The 21,766-nt window shown below is 42.2% G+C and overlaps 1 protein-coding gene across 2 annotated transcripts; it reads left to right on the top strand.

Moving 5' to 3' along the window:
• Nucleotides 1–710: 710 nt before the first annotated feature.
• Nucleotides 711–19,775, top strand: LOC108429978. Of its 2 annotated transcripts, none has more exons than XM_017702086.2 (10): nucleotides 711–801; nucleotides 4,990–5,731; nucleotides 7,628–8,143; nucleotides 11,240–14,703; nucleotides 15,482–15,698; nucleotides 16,813–16,929; nucleotides 17,043–17,135; nucleotides 17,230–17,401; nucleotides 17,524–17,722; nucleotides 18,050–19,775. In XM_017702086.2, the coding sequence occupies exons 2-10, from the start codon at nucleotides 5,056–5,058 to the stop codon at nucleotides 19,340–19,342; spliced, it is 6,747 nt and encodes a 2,248-aa protein (XP_017557575.2). In that variant the 5' UTR covers nucleotides 711–801; nucleotides 4,990–5,055; the 3' UTR covers nucleotides 19,343–19,775. The 2 variants fall into 2 exon arrangements, with proteins under 2 accessions (XP_017557575.2, XP_017557576.2); XM_017702087.2 differs by having other exon boundaries at nucleotides 7,628–8,137.
• Nucleotides 19,776–21,766: the final 1,991 nt, after the last annotated feature.

Genomic DNA, 21,766 nt, shown 5'->3' on the forward strand with positions numbered 1-21,766 from the left:
TACAGAAGGAAAAAGCATACTTCACTTAAATGTAAGTCAATGGAACCAGATGTCATTCCTGGTCATTTCTTTTAGTCCGTTCATCATACAATTTATGCACAATGTAAAGGGTAACAGACATTTTTCAATTATGGCAAAAACTGAAAAACGATCAAAAATGGATGTACAAGGTTGCGTTCCGATTTATAAAAACTCAGAAGACGCATGTAGGTTCACGGACCATTTTGGAGAGCTAATAAAATGGCATTATTTTTGGCTGGAAACATCAGGACCGCTGGATCCTGTCAACACCATTATATAAAAAAAAAATCAATAATGAACTGTTTCACACCAAAACCCTTTGGCTAGCTTTGTTTACACGTCCACGATTGAATTATGTATAAATTTTTGAAGAAAAAAAAGGCTTTTATTTTTCAGCGAGAACGAGCTGCAAGCGTAATGAACTAAAGAACTACAATTCCCAAAGTATTGTAGTCCTTCTCCGCTGGCGCTTCGTGACTACAATTCTTTGGGAATTGTAGTTCTTTAGTAGTAGTTCTTAAATTTTCTTCAAAATTTCTACATAATTCAATCGCGGACGTGTAAACAAAGCTAGCCAAAGGGTTTTGGTGTGAAACAGTTTATTATTGATTTTTTTTTTTAACAATGGCGTTGACAGGATCCAGGGCTCTTGATGTTTCCAGCCAATTCTTTGGGAATTGTAGTCCTTCCTCCCGCTGGCTCTTCGTGACGTCAAGCACGCTGGTTTAGTGATGGTTTTGTACTACTAGCAGCGATGCTTCCACGGGTGAAACAAGACAGGTAGGCTCAGTGCACGAATATAATGCTGCTTCTGCAATTCTGTGCACTTTGCGTCGACTGTACCGAATATACCGGGTCGTCCCAGTGTAGCATGTGTCTGCGCGTTTGGCGAAGCTGACCTGCTAAGTCAACAATGGGCTAACCGAGGAGGTGAACAGCGGTCTGGCGAGTCTGGTGGGCGAGTCTGTGAGCAGTGGTGGGTTCGCTATGAAGACCGTTCGAAATGATCCTGGTACGGCTGCTCATTATAATCGATAGGAGCAGTCTAAGCTGTAACTAGTGCTAAATAGCCACCGTGCACTTAAACGGGTCACATAGCAGCCGCTGCAGAGCAGCATTTCAGAAGGTGGCGCGGTCTAATCGCTTGGTGCATCAGGCGAAGCTCTTCAGCAGGATCTTCAGCTCCCTCAGTGCAGTGTAATGCAGCCAGCACGCTCCACTCCCTTATGCTCGTCTGACCGTTCACCATTTTTAATGTATTCGGTCCCTCCGTCGTCTCATACTCGTATTTGGACTCTTAAAGGGACACTCTGGCCAAAATGAGAACCACGCCAATCAGGCATAACATCATGCCCACCTCCTTGTTTCTACGCTCATACCAGCTCCACTTACTGCATAGCTGCTCTTTGTAGTCCTACAGTTACAGAATGTAGTCCATCTGTTTCTCTGATACTCCGTTACCCCCTTTTACCCTGTTCTTCAGTGGTCAGGACCCCCATGGACCCTCACAGAGCAGGTACTATTTGGGTGGTGGATCATTCTCAGCACTGCGGTAACACTGACGTGGTGGTGTGCTGTGCTGGTCTGTGTGGATCAGGCATGCTGGAGTTTTTAAAACGCTGTGTCCACTCACTGTCCACCCTATTAGGCACTCCTACCTTGTCAGTCTACCTTGATAGCTCGTCTGCTGCTGCACTGTTTATGCTGGTCATCCTCTAGTCCTTCATCAGTGGCCACAGGACGCTGCTGGCTGGATATTATTGGTTGGTGGACAGTTCTCAGTCCAGCAGTGACGCTGAGGTGCATTAAAAACTCCAGCAGCACTTCTGTGTCTGATCCACTCAGACCAGCGCAACGCACGCTAACAGACCACCACCATATGAGTGTCCCTGCAGTGCTGAGAATGATCCGCCACTCAAATGGTACCTGCTCTGTGAGGGTCCGTGGGGGTCCTGACCACTGAAGAACAGGGTAAAAGGGGGCTAACAAAGTATGAGCGGTGCCTCAGTAGCCTCCAGAGTGAGAAAGTTCCCGTCTTATGATGCATCTCTGGAATGTGATGTCATATCGCAGTGTTTTATGGGAGATCCGCCATTGTGGCAGGGTTCTTCAGCCTAGGCTGGTTTAGAACAGGGGTTCTCAGTCTTTTCTCACCTGTGTATAACTATCAAGCACAGCAGCCTAAACCTTAAAATCTTTTTTTTCCTCTTAATCGCTCAGACTGAAAACCTCTGAATTAGGGCCTGAAAAAGATCAAATCATCCATTTCACTTCAGTCATAGAAACCACAGTTTGCTGTTACGTTGATGAAAATGTTTAAAACTGTATGCAAGCAGAGACGCCAGAAAAGGGGGAAAAAGAAAAAAGGTAGACCTGGATGTGGACCGTAATTTGGAGTTGTGGTCTGCATTTTCTGTGAAAATGCTCTCGTGGCTCCCTGTGACTGTCAGGTTGTCCCTTTAGGTTTTGAGGGTTTTAGGGCCTAATTTGAAGTGAACCTCACTCCACTCAGGGGGCTTCTGGACTACCGACACCACAATCTTCAATAAAAATAAACCTTATTGATATTGGCTTGTTTATCAGTAGTTTATCGTTGAGTAGTTTACCTACTCAGGTTGCTGATGTTTGGCCAGAAATCAAATGCAGATAAGCCAATAAAAAAAGCTGGATCAGTCTGCAGCGAACAAGGCAGGAGAAACACCCCGGAAACCTTTCGACCTATGACTGTCCGCGCGCTGCATCGTCTCAGACTGATGACTGCGGTGTTTTCATTTATACGTCACTACCGGCCCACTGCAAACTACTGCCTCCCTCTAAGATCAGCCCCACGGACCACTAGAGGGTGCTTCACACACAGCTTGAGAAACTGATTTAGAACCGTTAATTTCCTCGATATTGGCGGATCTGTATCTTGTGGTCTCACTAAATATGTTTGCAGAGATGACTAGCGTGTGCATCTACATGCCTTAGTGGTCAGATCAGATCAACATCAAAGAAAACTAAGTTTAATCAGCTATTCGGACAACTCCGTTTAAACAGCAGGTATGAAGCTTCGCAGTGTAAGTGTGAATAAAGAGAAAGCTCATTTTATACCCTAATCGTGTTGGTATAATGGATTAAAACTTTCAACATGTTTAATGGATTTATCCTGTTTGAAAGCAGGTAACTGACTAACTCCTCACCAAGCCTGATGGGTGCCCGGATTAAAGTATTGCACCATTTAAGGTGGTGCGGCAAACTGGAATAAGATGCAGATGTCAGGTATGGTGGTGACGTATGCAGTGATGCTACTGCTAATGTCACCAATAAACAAAATGCTTTGCCTCTCAGAACGTGCTGTTTTTCAGGTAAGATGTCGGAGGTGAAGTTAATTCAGTTGTGACTGGGCTTGTAACGTTAGCTGAGCTGCCACACGATTGGTGTTTGTGTTTCTAAAAGACTTTAGATTGACCTCATCAGTGTAAAGATTTGTGTGGTCTAATATGGATTTTTGTGGGTTATTTTTTGCAGTACAGCAGTTGTGTCATTATGCTTAAACGCTACCTACAGGGATAAGCCAAAACTGAGTGAAATACACTCACCAGCCACTTTATTAGGTTCAGTTGCTTGTTAACACAAATAGCTGATCAGCCAATCACACGGCTGCAACTCACTGCATTTAGGCATGTAGAGGTGGTCAAGACAACTTGCTGAGGTGCAGATCGAGCATCAGAATGGGGAAGAAAGGGGATTTAAGGGACTTTGAACATGGCGTGGTTGTTGGTGCCAGACGGGCTGGTCTGAGTATTTCAGAAACTGCTGATCTACTGGGATTTTCACACACAACCATCTCTAGAGTTTACAGAGAACGGTCCGAAAAAGAGGGAATATCCAGTGAGCGGTCAGTTGTGTGGATGAAAATGCCTGGTTGATGTGAGAGGTCAGAGGAGAATGGGCAGACTGGTTCCAGATGATAGAAAGGCAGCAGTAACTCAAATAACCAACCAAAATCTCTGAGGAACGTTTCCAACACCTTGTTGAAAGTATGACACGAAGAATTAAGGCAGTTCTGAAGGCAAAAGGGAGTCCAACCTTTTACTAGCAAGGTGTACCTAATAAAGTGGCTTGAGTTCAATCAAAGATTGTATTATTATTCTCCTGTGAGTGAGTGAAGTATGTCAGTAACTGAGGTAAAGCTACAGTTAACTGAATGAAAAATGAGGTAAATCTGATGGTGGCTAAGGGAAATAAGCGCTTGTAAACTGTACATGGGCTTTGACTGCCTTTAAACCACTCACCAGCTAGGAAAAAGTCTGGGAATGAAGGAGTAACATTAGCATGTCCAGATCTTTACTTCACTTCCTATTTGGGACTTTGCATGGATCAGACTGTCAGGAAGACTAATCATTAGCCGTAGTTGTTCGACATCCCTCTGGAGTTGGTTAGGATACACTCCCATTTCACTTGATTGACTATAAAGCATGGCAGCATTGAGAGACCTCAATAAAACAGCTCTGTAAGCTGTTTTTGCATATTTGCAGCATAAACAAGGAACAAACCCTGCCCTGTCGTCCGAATGACCACGCCCCCTTTCGGGTGAAGACAAACCCAGTCATTTTGCCGAATTGGGAACGCTAGTGCCAGTGTCTAAACGCTTGCAACAAAAAGTTTACAGTGATATTTGCTTTATGGAAGAGCCACCATTGTGGCAGGCCATGTTATAGTTGCAGGGTGTTAGTTAGCTTGCTAACCCCATGTTAATGTTAGCGATGTAATGTAAAGTTACTGCTGGAAAGACAACTAAATTATTGCAGTCATATAGCTGTAGTAAGATCTTCAATTCAGCTAGCAGTTAAAACTGGTTGACGCTATCATTGAAAAATGAAAATGATATAAAAATGTGAGGTCTGTCAAAACATGACAAGTAATATATTTTAGGTCTCTTTAAGCCAAAAGTGTATAAATATTGGTTGTGTGTCTGTGTTTCAGGTACTTTGGAGTCTTCTAAGATCTTTTTATCAGATCGTTTATCGGTTCATTTGGTAGCTGAGGATCATGGAGCTTGCTGAACCATCAGTCAGTGACCTATTTCTTGCTAAAGGAGATATGCCTTTAGGTTTAAATCATGAAGCTCCTCCACAAACAGCGCTAGACCACACGGGACATGCAGACGTCAGAGGCATTACACTGCACTGCACCGGCCTTGGAGAGCAGAAATTGGAATTACCCATCCCTTCAGAAGCAATAATAGAACCAATATCACCGGCGGAGGAAACGCTGGAAGAAAGTGCGCTTACAGTGACCAATGAGGAGGAGACAGCTGGCAGTGGTGACCCCAAAGACTCTCAGCTTCAGTTAACTCTGTCTGCTGCTTCATCTGACCCAGGCATGTCCAATGAAATAATAGCAGCCAACAGTTCAGTATTAGACTCAAACCCTGCGGAGACCCCTAATGAGTTCATAGTCCACCCAGACCCCAGTGAAGCCCCAGTGAGTTCAGAGGTCACAACAACATTATATCCAAACGCTCTTTTAGAATCAAGTGCCCTTGATAAAGAGGCGACTCGTGAAAGCGGCTTCCCTGCAGACTCTGCGTTGAACTCTCCGACTCCTAGAGATGACGAAGGCTCCAAAGAGGACAAGGGTGCCAGAAAGAACATTCCTACAAAGAAGGATAGAATGCATCCACTGAAAATGGACATGTCCAAGCCCACTGTAATCCCTCGTACATGTAAGTTTCCTTTACCTTCACTGCTGTTTGTTCATGTTGCTTTTATAGGTGTGCGAGTGCAAATGAATACTATGTTTACAGCTGCAGGTCAAAATCCCAAAACCACTACTCAGGTATTTCTTACGCATCATGGAAAGTTAGGAGAAAAACAGTTTCTTGTGTAGTTGCATTTTTTGACATGCTATAAGTACTTTTGATGTACATTTTAAATATTAATTGTATTCCTAGATTACTTACACTTGCTGACCACTTTATGGGAACAGAGTTTTGATACTGAACAGCATTAACTCAATTAGAACATGAAATGAATATTAACTCTGCATCTCGCTGCTGCCATGATTGGCCTTTTGAATAATTGCATGACTGACCAGCATGCGCCTAACAATGAAGTGTATCATATTGTATCAATTATATCGTGGCATATTGTTTGGTATCGCTTCGTATCATTGTATTGTGGCTGATATGTTAGCTTGTGCTTTGTGAAAAATTGAGGCTGACATTCGCTTGTAGCTAGTGCATTAGAGTAGGACACTATAAAGCACTATGGAACCCATTTTTGTTTCTGATACTGTGCTTTTATGTTGAATGCTGTAATAAAGTGGTAATGGATAGAATAACATTAACGTAAGGCACATTTTCAGCCAGTCATTATGCTGTATAAAAGTGTGCTGGGTTGTATTGAACAGGGGTGCACTTGTTGAATAGGGGTGCCACTTCGGTCCCCTGTTGTCCTGCAGGAACAAACTCTCAAGTATCTGCCAATATGGGGTAGTCATACTAACTAATACTAATCAGGGCAGTAATGGGCTGGAGGTTAGGGAACCAGCTCTGTGGCTGTGGCTGTCGGCCAGTTCGACCCCCTGAGCTGACGTGATTGGAGTGCCATTGAGCAAGGCACCTAACCCCCAACTGCTCCCAGGGCTCTGTGGATAGGGCTGCCCACAGCTCCGGGCAAGTGGGCCCCCTAGAGTGTATCCATTCACTAATGTGTATGTGGTGTTTCACTGCACGGATGGTTTAAAGGCAGAGGTGAAATTTCCCTGTTGTGGGACTAATAAGTGTCACAATCTAATCTTGATCTACCAGATTTTTTAATGTATTGTTTTAGTAAAAGCTGACCGACACAGCCACATCCCAGACAGGGCTAGTGGACACCTTGGCTTGACTTTTGGGTTGCTCTGCTGTTCATTCCATATATCTCTTCACTCCTTTGTTAACAACCTGGACTAACATTCACTCAGACTGTAACTGTCTACACAGCTGGAGGCGAGTTATTGAGGAAGATATTTGACTCAGACATTTGGGTAAAGGGCTACCGCTAGCACAACTTGTACGTTGCATTTTCTGCGCTTATTTGTGCCTTAGGAGGAATTTCAGCTGGTTATTTTACGCACTACTAGTCCCTTTGAAATACTGCCGTTCCCTTTTTCACATCTTCATCTCAAATGCGAAGGAATACCACAATGCCAGTCTGTTGCTTGTTTAAAGCACATCATGGGTCGTATGAGCACAGTAAAAGTTCTAACTTCTGACTAAGTGCTGTTACACCTTTAGAGGGCATTGGTGAAGAAATGTTAGGCTATTTGAGCTGGAGCTGTTTCTGTCATCACTTCTAGTTATCGATAACAATGAAGCAAAATAGGTAATTAGCCAATTTAGCTTATGTATATAGTTGCATACAGTGAACAAAAAGGACCTTTTAAAATCATTAATTAGTTATTTATATGGCAATTAATCATGAGTTAAAATTTCATGATTGGAGAAAGTCTACAGGGACTATTACAGTGTCAAAAAATGTTTCCCTGTTTTTAATTGTGTTAAAAGAAAATTCATTAGAAAAGGCCTTACGAAAGTGTGTTCTTTAGTGAGTTATTCTGGTTTTTAATCCACTCACAGCATCTCAGCTGTCGCTGCAGTGCCTTGAGTGCCACATCATCTTCAGTGACAACAAGAGCAAGGAGCGGCACCTCAAAATGAACCACCCTACTGAGTACGAGCAGTGCATGCTTGGAGATGCCTTCTTCGCGTGCTATGTCTGCGACAGACACTTCACCTGCTCCACCGAGCTCATGGCTCATCAGCGTACGCACAAGGAGAAGCAGCCTTTCAAGTGCCCCATCTGTGGAGAAGCCTTCAACCGATCATCTGAGCTCACGAACCATAAGAAAATCCACTTTGGCAAGCATGGATACACCTGTTCGGACTGTGGCAAACCCTGTAAAACTCTCACCTTGCTTAAATACCACCAACGCATCCACACTGGGGAAAGGCCATATGTTTGCATACACAAAGAGTGTGGCAAGAGATTCAGCATGCCCAAGGCTCTTCAGAAACACCTGGAAGCACACGAGAACGGAGATCCAGAGGGCACAGAAGACCCACCGAAAGGCACAAAGAAAAAGAGAAGTAAGGGTAAGCCTTCATGGTTATTTGTAGGGCTGATGGAAATGATTACTTGTGATTAATCACATTGCTCAGTGGTTCCAACTTCTAAATTATTATAGCTTTTTACTTTGATTCATACAGCTTGTGGATTCTTGATACAGTCTCGGTGTGAACCAGAGCTTTTTACTTGGCTATAGCTTTCGTACTTTGTTGCTCACCGAATTATCCATAGGTCTGTCTAGTGTAGTCTGTAGAAGGTAATGAAGGTATCACTTTAAAAGTGTTGTATTTGATCAAGAGGGCTGCAGCTGTAGATTCTGTTGGAACATCATACATTGTGTGAGCAGCTGGGTTTCAGCCTGTGCTGCTATAAATGGTTGAAGGGGCAAACTAGGAAAATATGTTAATGGCATTAAAAAAGTATTAATGCATGAACTATTACAGTCCTACTTATTAGCTGGTGAACAGTAGTGACATTGCAGTGGAACTTAAGATGATGATGATGGTGTTTATGGGAAGAAAACATTTCCAGCAGTTAATCTCTTTCCAGGATCACAAATCCTCTTTTGTTCCCATTAATTAGGGTGTTCCTCAGAGATCGGTTCTTGGACCTGTTCTATTTGTTATTTTCATGCCCCCGCTTGGTCAGATAATCTGTCATGTTCTACATCAGTGAAACTCCCACCTTCATAGATAGTCTTTATATGTGCTATGAAATTATGGATGAATGCTATCCATTAAGTGGAATTAAGGGATTGCTTTTGTCTAGTTTGGTCAAAATAAGACACCTTAGAAAACGTATGACGCCTAAAAATCTATTTAGGCAGCTCAGCCTCTCAAATGGAAATATTTCAGTTTTTTTCAGGAATGTGTAAACACTGCTCAGTGATGGCACCATTACCGTACCTCACTGTCAGTTTGTTTAGTGGTTGAATTGTTTCAGTTTGTAATGGTTTTGAGGCCAAACCACACTGGTTTGGTTGTGGTTGAACAGTTTTTACTTTGTAGACAGATGTCATCGCCTGAAATGTTCTGCAGATATACAGTTCGTCATACCCTTACACTAAAATACAAGTTCTGCTTTATGCTATTTTTTCCAATGCACCATATCGTGGCTACATGAAATTCACAGTAACATGAAATCTTTTTTTTTTCTACATTATTTGATAAACCATGATAAAGTGGTAGAAATGCAGTATTTTTGCCTTCATAATATGAAGTTGTGAGGTGATACTCTTTGCTATTGTTCCAAAAAGCAGGTTCTTTGTAGTGTCCAAACCTTCTAGTTTTCAGCATACTCATTTAGTACAGGTGAGATATAACAATATATAATTAACATGTTTAGCTGGAGGACAAAAGCTGCTTTTCTGGATACTTGTATCTGTTGAAAGAGCTGTACGGCTAATTAGTATATATTAATACACGGATCATTCATAACATCATGACCACCACCTTGTTTCTACGCTCATTGTCCATTTTATCAGCTCCACTTACTGTATAGCTGCACTTTGTAGTTCTACAGTTACAGACTGTAGTCCATCTGTTTCTCTGCATGCTTTGCTAGCCCCCTTTTACCCTGTTCTTCAGTGGTCACGACCCCCTTGGACCTTCATTCTGCAGTGACACGGATGTGGTGGTGGTGTCTTAGCGTGTGTTGGGCTGGTACGAGTGGATCAGACACAGTAGTCCTGCTGGAGTTTTCAAACACCTCAGTGTCATTGATTAAGGACTAGAGGATGACCAACACAAACTGTGCAGCAGCAGATGAGCTGTTGTCTCTGAATTTACATCTACAAGGTGGACTGACAAGGTAGGAGTATCTAATAGAGTAGACAGTGAGTGCTGTGTCTGATCCACTCGTACCAGCACAACACACGCTAACACACCACCACCACTTCAGTGTTACTGCAGTGCTGAGAATGATCCACCACCCAAACAGTACCTGCTCTGTGAGGGTCCATGGGGGTCCTGACCAGTGAAGAACAGGGTAAAGGGGGGATAACAAAGTATGCAGGGAAACAGATGGACTACAGTCTGTAACTGTAGAACTACAAAGTGCAGCTATACAATAAGTGGAGCTGATAAAATGGACAATGAGTGTAGAAGCAAGGATCAGTGTTAATATATAACTTTTTACCACATTTGTACATCTTCATACATGACAGTACTTGGTTTACATTGTGTACATCTGTGTTTACATTAATCAATTTTAATTCTACAGCTGTATAACAGATTTATGACCACAGAACACCAGTTAACTGTTTCCTGGCGCAGGACTCCTTGTTGCTACAAACTTGAAGGACCCAGTTTTCATCAAGGCTAGGTGTTATTTCTTTTTTTAATTGTATAACTTGAGAGTAACAGTACAACTAGGCCTGCGACAAATAACATTATCGGTAATGTTGATAAATGAACGTTGCTCTCCATAAGTGACTGTAAGACTGAAATACCGGTAGCGGAGACTGCAGTACAGAGTTGTGTGTGTGTGTGTGACCGAAAACATCAAAAAAAAAGAGAAAAAGCTTTACTTTAATGTCATCCAAACAGATAAGTAAAACTGAGCTCAACATGCATGGCAGCAAGACCGTCAGGTGCGAGTATGCGAGAGAATATAATGTAGACTGCACTGGCTAAACTTGGTACTGTGAGGAATATAGTCAATATAGGAAATATAGTCAAAAGTAAAAGAAATAGCACATCCCTGTCTGCTTTTCACGCAATTCTGGTTGCAAACGGAGGTTAAACGTCGTGATGGCTATACGCCGCTACCTCATCTCTCCGACACAGGGGCATCAAAGCTCTGTGTACTGAGTAGCACATTACATGTTGTTCCATTCAGACTGCTTTGTCGTGTTGAGAGTTATTACAGAATAATCGGGCCCTCTTTCAAGTCAATCTCCCTGTATGTTATATCCTAACACAGTTGTGAAGCTCATATAAAAAAGTGTCATGATCTTTCCTCAGCAACCACAGAGAAACTTCACATTGAATATGTCATTATATTCTAGGGTTTTTAAAATATAATGAATAATGCAAACTCATTTTATACATGCAGTAGTAATGTGGTGACAATGCTTTCATAATTACCAAAACATTCATATCTATCACTTTGTACTCTTGCAGATCCATCCACAAAGAAATTTGCATGCTCACAGTGTGAAAAATCCTTCAAGACAGCCAAATCACAGCTTAATCACATTAAGACCAAGCACTCTCAGTGTAAAACCACCACTCCTTCCAATACCACTCTGGCAGTACAAGAGTTGAATGGAAATTCACCTGCTTCAACTCAATGTGCAGTAGTGCAACCACCTGTCCTACGCATGGAAGCAATTGGACCAACACCACAGCAAATAAGCCCACTTGGAGCTGAACAAATTAAAAGACTAATAGAGAAATTGGGAAATGTCCAGAAAGTGAATCAGCTAGTAATACTGGGACTTGACCAGTTACCTTTTCAGACTCAAACTATGGGAATGCAACAGCCACAACACCGCATACAGCCATTGCACTTTAATTTTACAGAACCAACAGTTCAACCAGTCATAGTTCATCAAACAAGTCCCCCGCCATTGCATGAGGGCACAATGTTATCTGGGACTGAGCAAACCACTTGCAAAGAGTCATTAGAGGTCGGGGTGGCGGTTGAACAAGAGGAAAGTATGGTTCAGGAAGAGACAGCTATGGTTTCATCAGTGAATCCAGAAGAACAGGTGGCAGCTGTTGAATCAGATATGGCAGAAGCACAGTTAAAGGAGGTTCAACTTGCATTTGTGCCAGAACTGACAGAAAAGTCAGTCTCAACCCCTCCATTGGAGGTGACTCATAAACATAGTGATACAGCAGAAGAACAGAGTATCCAAGTTGCTTCAGATACTCACACTGTAGAGCGAAGAGATGCGCCATCTTTGATTTCAACAAATGATTCCAAAAGCACACAGTTTCAAACAATTGAAGAGGAACATATGCCAGTGCTAACAGACATCATGGCTGCAGAAGAGACCATCACCCATGAAGAGTCCATGGAGAAAAAGCCTGATGACTTGGTAGTAGAAACAGAGCCCCTAACTGAGCCGATGAGTGTTGTTACCTCTGATAATAGTCAAAACCTTGAAGGAAAGTCAGAAGAGTCTGCAAAAGGTCTACTGTCAGAGCAGCCCAAATCACCAATTTCACAGCATTCTCCCAACAATGAGGAGCAAGATCGAGAAATCTCCCATTTTGAACAGGAACCCAGTAATGAAACAGTTTTACAACCAAGCACAGTGGAAACAAGAGAACATAATCTATCAGATGCTAAAAGTGACCTCCATATTAAGAAGATACTGCCAATGAAGAAGAAAAGATCTAAAAAGCAAGTAACTCATAGGTCACAGCACCTGGAAGCTCAAGATAAAGTTGCAAAAAACTCTTTACAGATAGCACGTGCTCAGAAAACTAACACTCCGCCAAAGTCAGCACCAAAAAAAAGAGAGAAAGCAAAGAGCAAGAAACTTGTACGTTTGGGAGAAAATAAGGAAAAGCGTCCAAAGCAGCAGATGTTACAAATGTCTAAGACTAGCCCATTGAAAGATCAACAAGTTGCAGATGGTAACGTGCCGGTTTCATCACAAATTGACAGTGCGCCACTGTTGAAACAGAAAAATCAGAAACTTAAAAAAGCAAAGACAGCTGAAAATTCATCCAGAGTCATTAAGGCCTGCAATCCACCCAATGAACCAAAGGTAACAAACATGCCCGAGCAAAAACCACGAGGGAAAGCTCAGAAGAGAAAACAAAAAGATTTGGCTGATAAAGGAAAAGCTCAGGAGACACAGCAAGATGAAACACCTTTGCCGAAGAAAAAAAAGCAAAGCAAGTCATCGGAAGTGGTGTCTCAAAAGAAAGCGAAGGTGAAAAATGGCCGCCAGTTAGCAAAACAAGGAGAGAAGGAGCAAAAAAGTCCTTCTCAAGCCTCAAGTCAAGATCAAATTAAGCAGCAAGCCTTGCTCTTATTGAAAGGTCACAAGCAGCCACAGCTAAAAGTGCACAAGCTGGATGCCAAGGCCACAGGTTTAGAGCAGCCATTAAAAGCTAAATGCCAAACCAAGGAAATTCATGACCAGGATGTTACAGTGGTGAAGGCAAAGGGAGGTGCTAAGAATAAGGCACTGAAAACGGCAAACCAAAAGAAAAAGAAGACAAAAGCCAAGATAAAGGAGTCAAAAGAGGATCGGAGGGATTTCTCTCGTTTCCAAAAGGACAGTAGTCTCAGTTCTGTGCTCTCGGGCACAAAGCCAAAAGTTCCACGGAAGCGCAAAGCTACTACAAAAATTGATCAGGAAATTGCACTAAGCCCACCATTTTCTCGACTCGTGATCGGATGCCATGATTGTGGGAAGATGTTCTCAGAGGTGTCTGCTTTGCAGGAGCACATGGCTTCAATGCACTCTGAAAGTGGACTCCTGCACTCTAATGTAACCTGTGATGTTTCTAATAGTACAATAATGAGTGCAAGATCAAATGAAGTAATCCTTGCAAATGAGGTTCACTCAGGCAACTTTGAAATACAGGTATCTGCAGATTGGGATGTGGAAACTGAGATGCGAGAGATTGGTTTGGGGGACAGAGATGTACATAGACTGTCATTCCCAGCCCTCAGTTCTTCTCCTTCTTTCCCAATGACATCAACCATTGTCGAAGGAGAGGGCAAACTTGAGGACAGACTTGATCATGGCACCCATGCTGGACATTTTGAGACACTTGGCCAAAGTTATACAGAAGTTGGTCAACGTTTTGCACAGGTGTTGTCAACAGAGCCTGACACATGCGACATTCAAATAAATGACAAGAAGTCCGCAGAAGTGGAGACTATTGAACTGGGTTTGGTTCAGGGAAGCTCAGTTTCCGATCCTCAGGAAACCATGGACATTAAAGAGGAGTTGCCTTCAGATGTGAATTTAGTCATGGTTAAGGACCAGAGTGAAGAAGATGACCATGTTCCTGCTCAGGCTGATGATTCCCAAGAGGCCTCAGGTCGACAGGAAGATGAATCGGGCCACAGTGAACTAAGCCTCAGCGCTACACCATCTCAGAGAAAGCTGCCTGTGGAAAACATGGATCCAACATCTGCTCAGGATGCCCACTTAACAGAACAATCTGAGATTAAGCAGGAGGAAGAGGAGATGCTCGTTCAGAGAGAAGAGAACCAACCGAAAGTGTCCATGAGAAGAAGTAGAAAAGGACGAGGTGGCAGAGGTAGGGGAAAGAAACAGCTCGGAAAAAGAAGCATTGCTGAAAACCGAGGTACGAAAGAGCCAGAGACAGATAAAGAAGAATGCCAGGTTGTCTTCCAGCTTTATTCACTCAAAGATGACTGTGAGGAAAAGAATGTAGAAAAGGAAGTTAGTGATGCCGCTCAAGCTCATGCCCAGTTGGCCTTAGACGAATCCCCTGAAGATCAGGTTGTTTTTGAGTTGCAGCCTGTTCCCTCCAGGATCGCAGAGGATTCACTGGTTCAAAAGTCTGGACAGCAAGTCAAGAATGGGGCTTCATCAGGAGTGGTCCTAGAAAATTTCCAGACATCTCAGGGCCGAACAAGAAGGCAGGTGAGTATCCAAAGACAGTTTTTTTTATATAAAAGTCATTGCACATTTATCAGAGTTATGATATAAACTGAAATATCCTAACCGAGAAGTGTAACTGCCGACTTTGGGTTCATCACAATGTGCCTCATTCAGGAGTTGAATACATATAATCTTTATAAATGTGCATACTTTTAGATACATAATGTGAGGGAATAACACTATTCAGACACTTTCATGTTATATAACATACTTTAAGTGCATACATCCACTTTAGATTTACACACACAATGTCTTTTTACATATGAGCAAAAAAATGCATTCATAAAGACGTTCCTAAAAAAACGCCATTGATTGGGAATTAGTGTTCAGACACCACAAATTAATATTAGCACAATTAATGTTAGCACAGCTTTAAGACGTTTACAGTAAGAAGTAATAATATTTTGTAGCCCGTTCCTCTTGGCAAACTGTCTTGATAATCCCCAAAGATGGACTTTCACAGTCCTCCATAAATTCCTCCCTATAGCCATTGACTAAACCATGCAAGCACCTTCACTGGTTGTTTTAGCTGTTTGTTTGGGGTTGTTGGTTGTTGTCTTTTTAAAATCTTCTCTCCAGATTCAGTTTCTTGGCTGATGAGAGTAAATGCAGTTACATACAGTGTAAAGGCCTTTAAACCCAGTGTGTCTTTGCTGATGTCATAAAGACCTGTTTTTGCTTTAATCTTTTTGTGAAGCAAAAAATTATTTTTCTTATGCTTTTGAAGTAAATTTTAATTGCAATTTCTTTTTCATTGAAGGTCAATCCACAACCAGAAGAAGGACTAACCTCTACTGGCACCTCTACTGATGTGAAAATGGCAGCCAGTACTTCAGTTCAAGCATCCCGTGGTGTCCATCCTAGTGAGAGAGGTTTATTGCAAGATATCCAGGTGTTTCTGGTAAAAGCTGAGGATCATGAAACCCATGTTTTACAGGGAAACCAGAATATGCAAACTCATCACACTACATGCCTAGGTAAGTGTTTTAAACCAAAGCCAAGTTTTAATTCTAGTACTTGGGATGGGCACAAATAATCAACTATTGACCTTTACATAGCCACCTTTACGACCAGTAAATGATTCCCAAAATTCACAAATTTACTTTGCTCTGCCTGAGAATAAAAACATATATATGGAGTGGCAACATCTCTAGCCTACCTTTTCTCTAGTCTTGCAAGGCAGACATCTAATTGTCATAAGTAAGTGTGGTATGCTTCTTTGCTAAATTTAGCTAAGAGACACCTTTGACAGAAATGGGTATTTTTGTCTGACATGCAGAGCAACCAAACACATACTGTAGATTTTCAATTACATTTTGGAAACCCACTGGCCCAGTGACCAGTAACAAGTGTGTTATCCTGAATAACTTTTGAAGATGGGAGGTCATGCTCCTGAGTGGTGCAACCATCTAAGCCCCATGTGTCAAACACAAGGCCCATGGGCCAAACCAGGCCTGCCACACAGTCCTATCCGGCCCACACATTTTTGTTATAATTAGCCTGTTTCACAATGTGCTGCACTACAATCCCCAGGATGCACTGCAACATTGTGCTTCGACTCTCCTAGCCCAACAACGGTTTATTGGACAGCGGTTATACACAATGCTACACAGTTCCACACCAGTCATATCACCAAAATGTATTATGGTTTCAGTTCAACCAACATACACTTAACAAGAAATTGAGCCTAAGTCTTAATGAACTTGCAGCAAAGAAAGGATGCCAGTAGTCTAGTGCATGGAGACTCAGGCACCATGTATAGTGCTGCTCACCACTCTGGGCAAGTGTGCTCACTGCCACCTTGTGTGTGTGTGTGTGTGTGTGTGTGTGTGTGTGTGTGTGTGTGTGTGTGTGTGTGTGTGTGTGTGTGTGTGTGTGTGTGTGTGTGTGTGTGTGTGTGTGTGTGTGTGTGTGTGTGTGTGTGTGTGTTCACTAGTGTGTATGTGGTGTTTCGCTGCAGGGATGGGTTAGAATACGGAGGTGCAATTTCCCCATTGTGGGACTAATAAGGGTCACTTCATCTTAAATGATTAATTTTTTATGTAAGAGTACTCAATCGCAAAATGATTTGAAATCTATAATGTTCCACAGATGGGACTCCCTCCGGCTCCTCGGGAGTGCCTCAGTCTGCTGGCAAGCAATGCATTTTCTACCCTGTCAAGGAGGAAGAGGGAGAGATACTTGTGGAGCCTCCACTTAACAAGCAAGGTGTGCCAGAAGAAAGGACCGGAAAATCGGGAACATGTGTCTAGATTTTTCTTAGAAAAAATGTGAAGCACTGGACAATTTATCAGCATTTACTCCTTTCTGCTTTGCTACAGGGGATACGTCTGGATTAGATGCATGCGAGGAAGTCAGCGTGGGATGCACACAAATGGAAATGCATCATACTTTGTACTCCAGCGCTGAAGAGGGTAAATAACTGTGGTTGAGCACTGAGGTAAAAGGTTTCTTTTAACCAAAGCTTATATTTACTTTGCCTTGTGGGAATATTCACCTGTCTTGCAGGTGATGTTGGCACTGAGCAACAGAGTGCCCAAGGCTTTCTGGAATTCCTTTCCCAGAGTTCAGACACAGAGGACGGTGATAACTTTCAGTCGGAGCCAGAAGCCGAAACTCACATTATGTCCTGTTACCATGGTATCCGCACCAAAAGAGCAGTACAGGTTGAATTGATCAGGTATGATCAGAGCGGTAGAGGTTTTGTTGTCATAAACAAACATAATATTAGGAACTGCTTCCAAAATAGTCTGTTTTATATGTACATAATCTTGTCTCTCGTTTTTATTTCTTTAAAAATAGAGGTCATTCTCAAGAAGAACACCAAGAGGAAGGTAGAAAAGAGAATTGGAAGCCTATTGACTACTTCATTCGGTATTTTAGCTGGGATACATGGAAGGAAATTGCAGCATGCACAGAAGTGTCAAAACTGTCGAAGCCTATTACTGATAAGGAGGTGGCCCAGTTTGTAGGGATCCATATTGCAATGGGCACCCTAAAGGTGAGTAACAGCACTGCAGGGTTAAAGAATGTTACTATAATTTTGTCTGTGTTTTCATCAGAAACTCTCAATAAAATTTCACTGTTTAGTGGGCTTTTATGGCCCATACTATTAACATTTTGGTTTGAATATCAGTGGCCAAGGGTTCTGCCCAGTACAGTTGGCCACACTTTCATTAGATAAGAGGAATAACATGCCTGCCCTGTGTCTGCCCCTTCCTTGGGGTAAGATCTCAGAATGCATAATTTTGCCTGTACTGTGAATCTTGAATGCATTCATGTACTGAAAAAAACTTTTCTGCATCTTTCTGTCTTTTATTCCTGTAAGTTTCCGAGTATGAAGCTGTACTGGGAGGACTGCACTCGAGTGCCGCTGATTGCTGATGCCATGTCGGCTTCCAGGTTCTCTGAACTCGCTCATAAAATGAGGTTGGCAAGTCCAACAGGAGATCCCAGACACGCAAACGGGGATGAAGAAAGTGGTCAAAAAAGCACAGATGCCGGTGTTGAAACACCAAGACAGATGCCTGCGGCAGGTGAAAAGTCTAAACTGTTTATGGTCTCTCAGTTGGGCGGGTGCCAGAATACACAGAACAGCACAGACCTTTCAGTGTCAAAGACTGAGCCTCTGTGGAAAATTCAGGCAATAGTGAACCGTGTCCGAGAAGGGTGTCGAGCGCTTGAAAGACATGGGAACCATGGAGTTGACCAGTACCCCCTTCTGTTTCAGAGACACCCAACTCATTCATTACATCACACCGTCATGATAAGTGTTAGCGGCCTGGTCATGGACTTCAACTTGCGTATAAACGACTCCAACAGAGAGGAAGTGGTTGAGAAAATGGTTTCACGGGAAAAGGGCGATAATCAAGGGATGATCTTCCTTTGCAAACCAGAACTATCAACACCTTCCATGTTGGAGCATCTGCTAGAGGTAGGAGTGCGCAGTGCAGGCAAGGTTGGTGGTGCGAGGGGGCAAGTAGGCGATGAGTTTATGACCCCCGATGGGAAGCTGAAGCTGTTCCGATGCCATCATGGCTTCATCTTGTCTGCAGTAACGAAGGAAAAGTCCCGCTCGACATCTCTCGTCAGCGGCTTTGAGCGGGCGATCAAGGCGGCAAACCTAAACAGAGATTTGAGAAGCCTTTATCGCACACCATGCACAAGTCCATCACCAGGTGCCTGGCCACTGTCTGTACTTTGGGACCTTATTGATCTGGCTTTAGTTAACTCCTGGCTACAGTACAAGCAAGATCACAACCACGTTCCTGAGCCACTGTCACTCATGGCTTTCCGGCTGGAAATATCCAAGGCTTTAATCCTGCCCAACAGTACCGCTGCTCAAGAATCAGTTCCATATCCCCCAGCTCCAAAACGGCCCAGCCCGAATACAAGTGCGGGCCCTTCTAATGACTTTGAGACTCCTTTGCCTGATGCTGACACGCGGTATGACGGTTTGGGCCACTGGCCGGAGCAGCTTGCCGAAGGAGAAGAAGCCAGGTGTAGATTTGGAGGTTGCGAGCGAACGTCCCGCGTTCGATGTCTCAAATGTTGCGTGTTCCTTTGCATTTCACGCAATCACAACTGCTTCCTGAAGTTTCACAGCCAGGGGACTGCTTGAAGTATATTAACTTACTGTGATCGTACGCTCTCTTAAACCTGTTTTGTTTACTTATTTATCATAGTCATCAGTTTAGTTATTGCTTGACGTAGAAGCGCTGTCCGACAGTGTTCCCTTTTTTGGTCTGTTCTGCTTTTGGTACTACCTGTTCCAGTTCCTTTGCTTATGCCCACAATATGTGCATAACTGCAGTTTTGTAAAAACATAGTTGTAATTGTACATTATGATGTTCCGTGATCAGATGTCTTGCCAGTGAGTATTTATAGGTGCGATTTGTCCTAATTATCAATTGTCAGAATGTCTTTTTTTGTAAGTACTTGTAATTGCTAAGTAAATGGCAAGGATAACTTGCTGTTGTTTTGATTGTTGTTTGTGTGTTTATTTTAGTTACGTGGACCAAAGGTTCCGTTATTTAAATAATTTCCCATTAAAATGTCTACTGTGAAGTTATTCATTTATCAGGAAGAAAGCAGTACAAAATACACTGAGGCTTCAACGACTATGAGTAATAATATTTTTGCAGTTTTTAGTGTGTCCACTCTTTGCCTGTATATTTGCCTTTGCCTGTTCCTTTCAGGGGACTTGCTTTTGTTCATTTCAAAGAATTCTGCAGGGATATTTTTCAAAGTTCAGTCCTAGACGTTGGTTGAATCTGCTTTTCATAATCCAAGTAATACTAAACACATCCAGTGATTTTGAGGGCTGGACTTTGGGGTGGCCAATCCATTGTTCTCAGGGTTTCTGTGCAAGTTTAAGCAACAAATGTAGTACTTTATAAGAGCTCAACAAAGGACAAATGATGCCCAAACTCAAGTATTACATATACCCATACCTTTTATTCAAACAGAAAGTGGTCAGTTTCTGACTACAGGACCAAGGTCTTGATCTATTTGTGTGGTCAACCCTTCTTTACTTTTGCCTCTTTGTAAGCATCATCACAGAATTTATAGACCCAGGGAACCTAAATCTGGGTTTCCTCTCTAATTATGTTAATCGCGCTCTTACAGGCCAACAGTAAACGTACTAAGTAAACCCTTTGAATAATGTTTCAGTCGTTCAATTCCTATAAATGACTGATATATTTCACCATATTTCTCTCCCCTCCATGTAAACTGGACGGTCCTAATCTCAGGTAGCACATCCATAAGCATTCCCCTGACCAATCACAAGACTGACGTGTCTTGCCCCGCCCACACACCACAGTTTCAGAGTCAGACCCAGTTACCCCAGCATAACCAACAGCTAGGAAGCTAGACCACCTGTCTGTAGCTGCTTGTCGCCCATTCGTCCATACATGAACACCACTCGTTTGTCCATTCCTTCATTCGCACGTTGCTTGGTCCATTTGTTTTTTCATTCCCCCGTCCATAACTTTATCATCCAGTTACCATCACATAAAAGCTGGATAATGATTCCAGGATTCAAGCTTTGCTGGACATTTAATGCAAAACTCACATTTAGTATCACACAAAAATTAATATTTTACTTTTTTTTTTCATTTTCCCTGTGACTTTAATACTGCTAACAGTATAAAAACATTGTCAGACATTTTATGACATGAAATTAAATCCTTTCTTTTAAAAAATCTTTCAAAAGAAACTTGTACAAAGGTTCATGCACAATTTGTGCGCAATGTGTTTATTGCACATTTCATTTGCCAGGTTTAACATATTTTAAAATGTGATAAACTCACTAAAATAATTACTTAGTTCTTTGGAGGTACAAACTCCGCATCACAAGATAAATATTTTGAGTAACATGATGACAATTTGACAAACTACACTAAAAGGCCAAAAAAATGGTTCTAGGTATTAACTAGGTAAGTGTGAGGTACAAAATCTGAAGTACTGGATGATTATTTAGGTGGAAAACAATAGCGAGTGAATAGAGAGTCTAACAGAATTACACTCTAATGCCAAAAGCAGTAAAATAAGAAAAGTAAATGTCCAAAGACATGAGTCTCACATAACATGTGCCCGTCTACTACAACATAAGGACATTAGAGTGAAGTTTAATGAGTTTGTTACTGTTTAATACTGTCTCCTCCTTTGCCATGATAGCTACAACTTCTAGCTCTTTCAGTGTAATTTTAGGTAGAAAGCCTGGCTATTTAACCCCGAGTTTATCCCAAATAGTTATCTAGAATTTTTTTTTTTTAACCAAACATGTACCCAGTTAATAACTAGAACCTGTTGTGCATATGTGGACATATTTCTATATTGTGCTCTATTTACACAAAGTTAGGTTAGGTCATCATTTAGGTGACGCATGTGCTCCCAAAACTTTACGCTTCTTTTGTTTTGACATGTTACGTTTTTATACAAACAGAAACCAAAAGGAGCGACAGATTTCTCAAAATGTGGTGGAGGAAAAAGTAAAAAGTCGCCCAAAGAGGAAAAACTTCAGTACAGATACAGGAAAAAA

Source organism: Pygocentrus nattereri, chromosome 3 (genome assembly GCF_015220715.1).
Source record: "Pygocentrus nattereri isolate fPygNat1 chromosome 3, fPygNat1.pri, whole genome shotgun sequence".
NCBI lineage: Eukaryota > Metazoa > Chordata > Actinopteri > Characiformes > Serrasalmidae > Pygocentrus > Pygocentrus nattereri.

Coding starts and splice junctions, on each gene's coding strand:
- LOC108429978 (XM_017702086.2), top strand. CDS start 5,056: ATGGAGCTTGCTGAACCATCAGTCAGTGACCTATTTCTTGCTAAAGGA. Junction 5,732..7,627: donor CACTGTAATCCCTCGTACAT/GTAAGTTTCCTT, acceptor ATCCACTCACAG/CATCTCAGCTGTCGCTGCAG. Junction 15,699..16,812: donor TCATCACACTACATGCCTAG/GTAAGTGTTTTA, acceptor AATGTTCCACAG/ATGGGACTCCCTCCGGCTCC.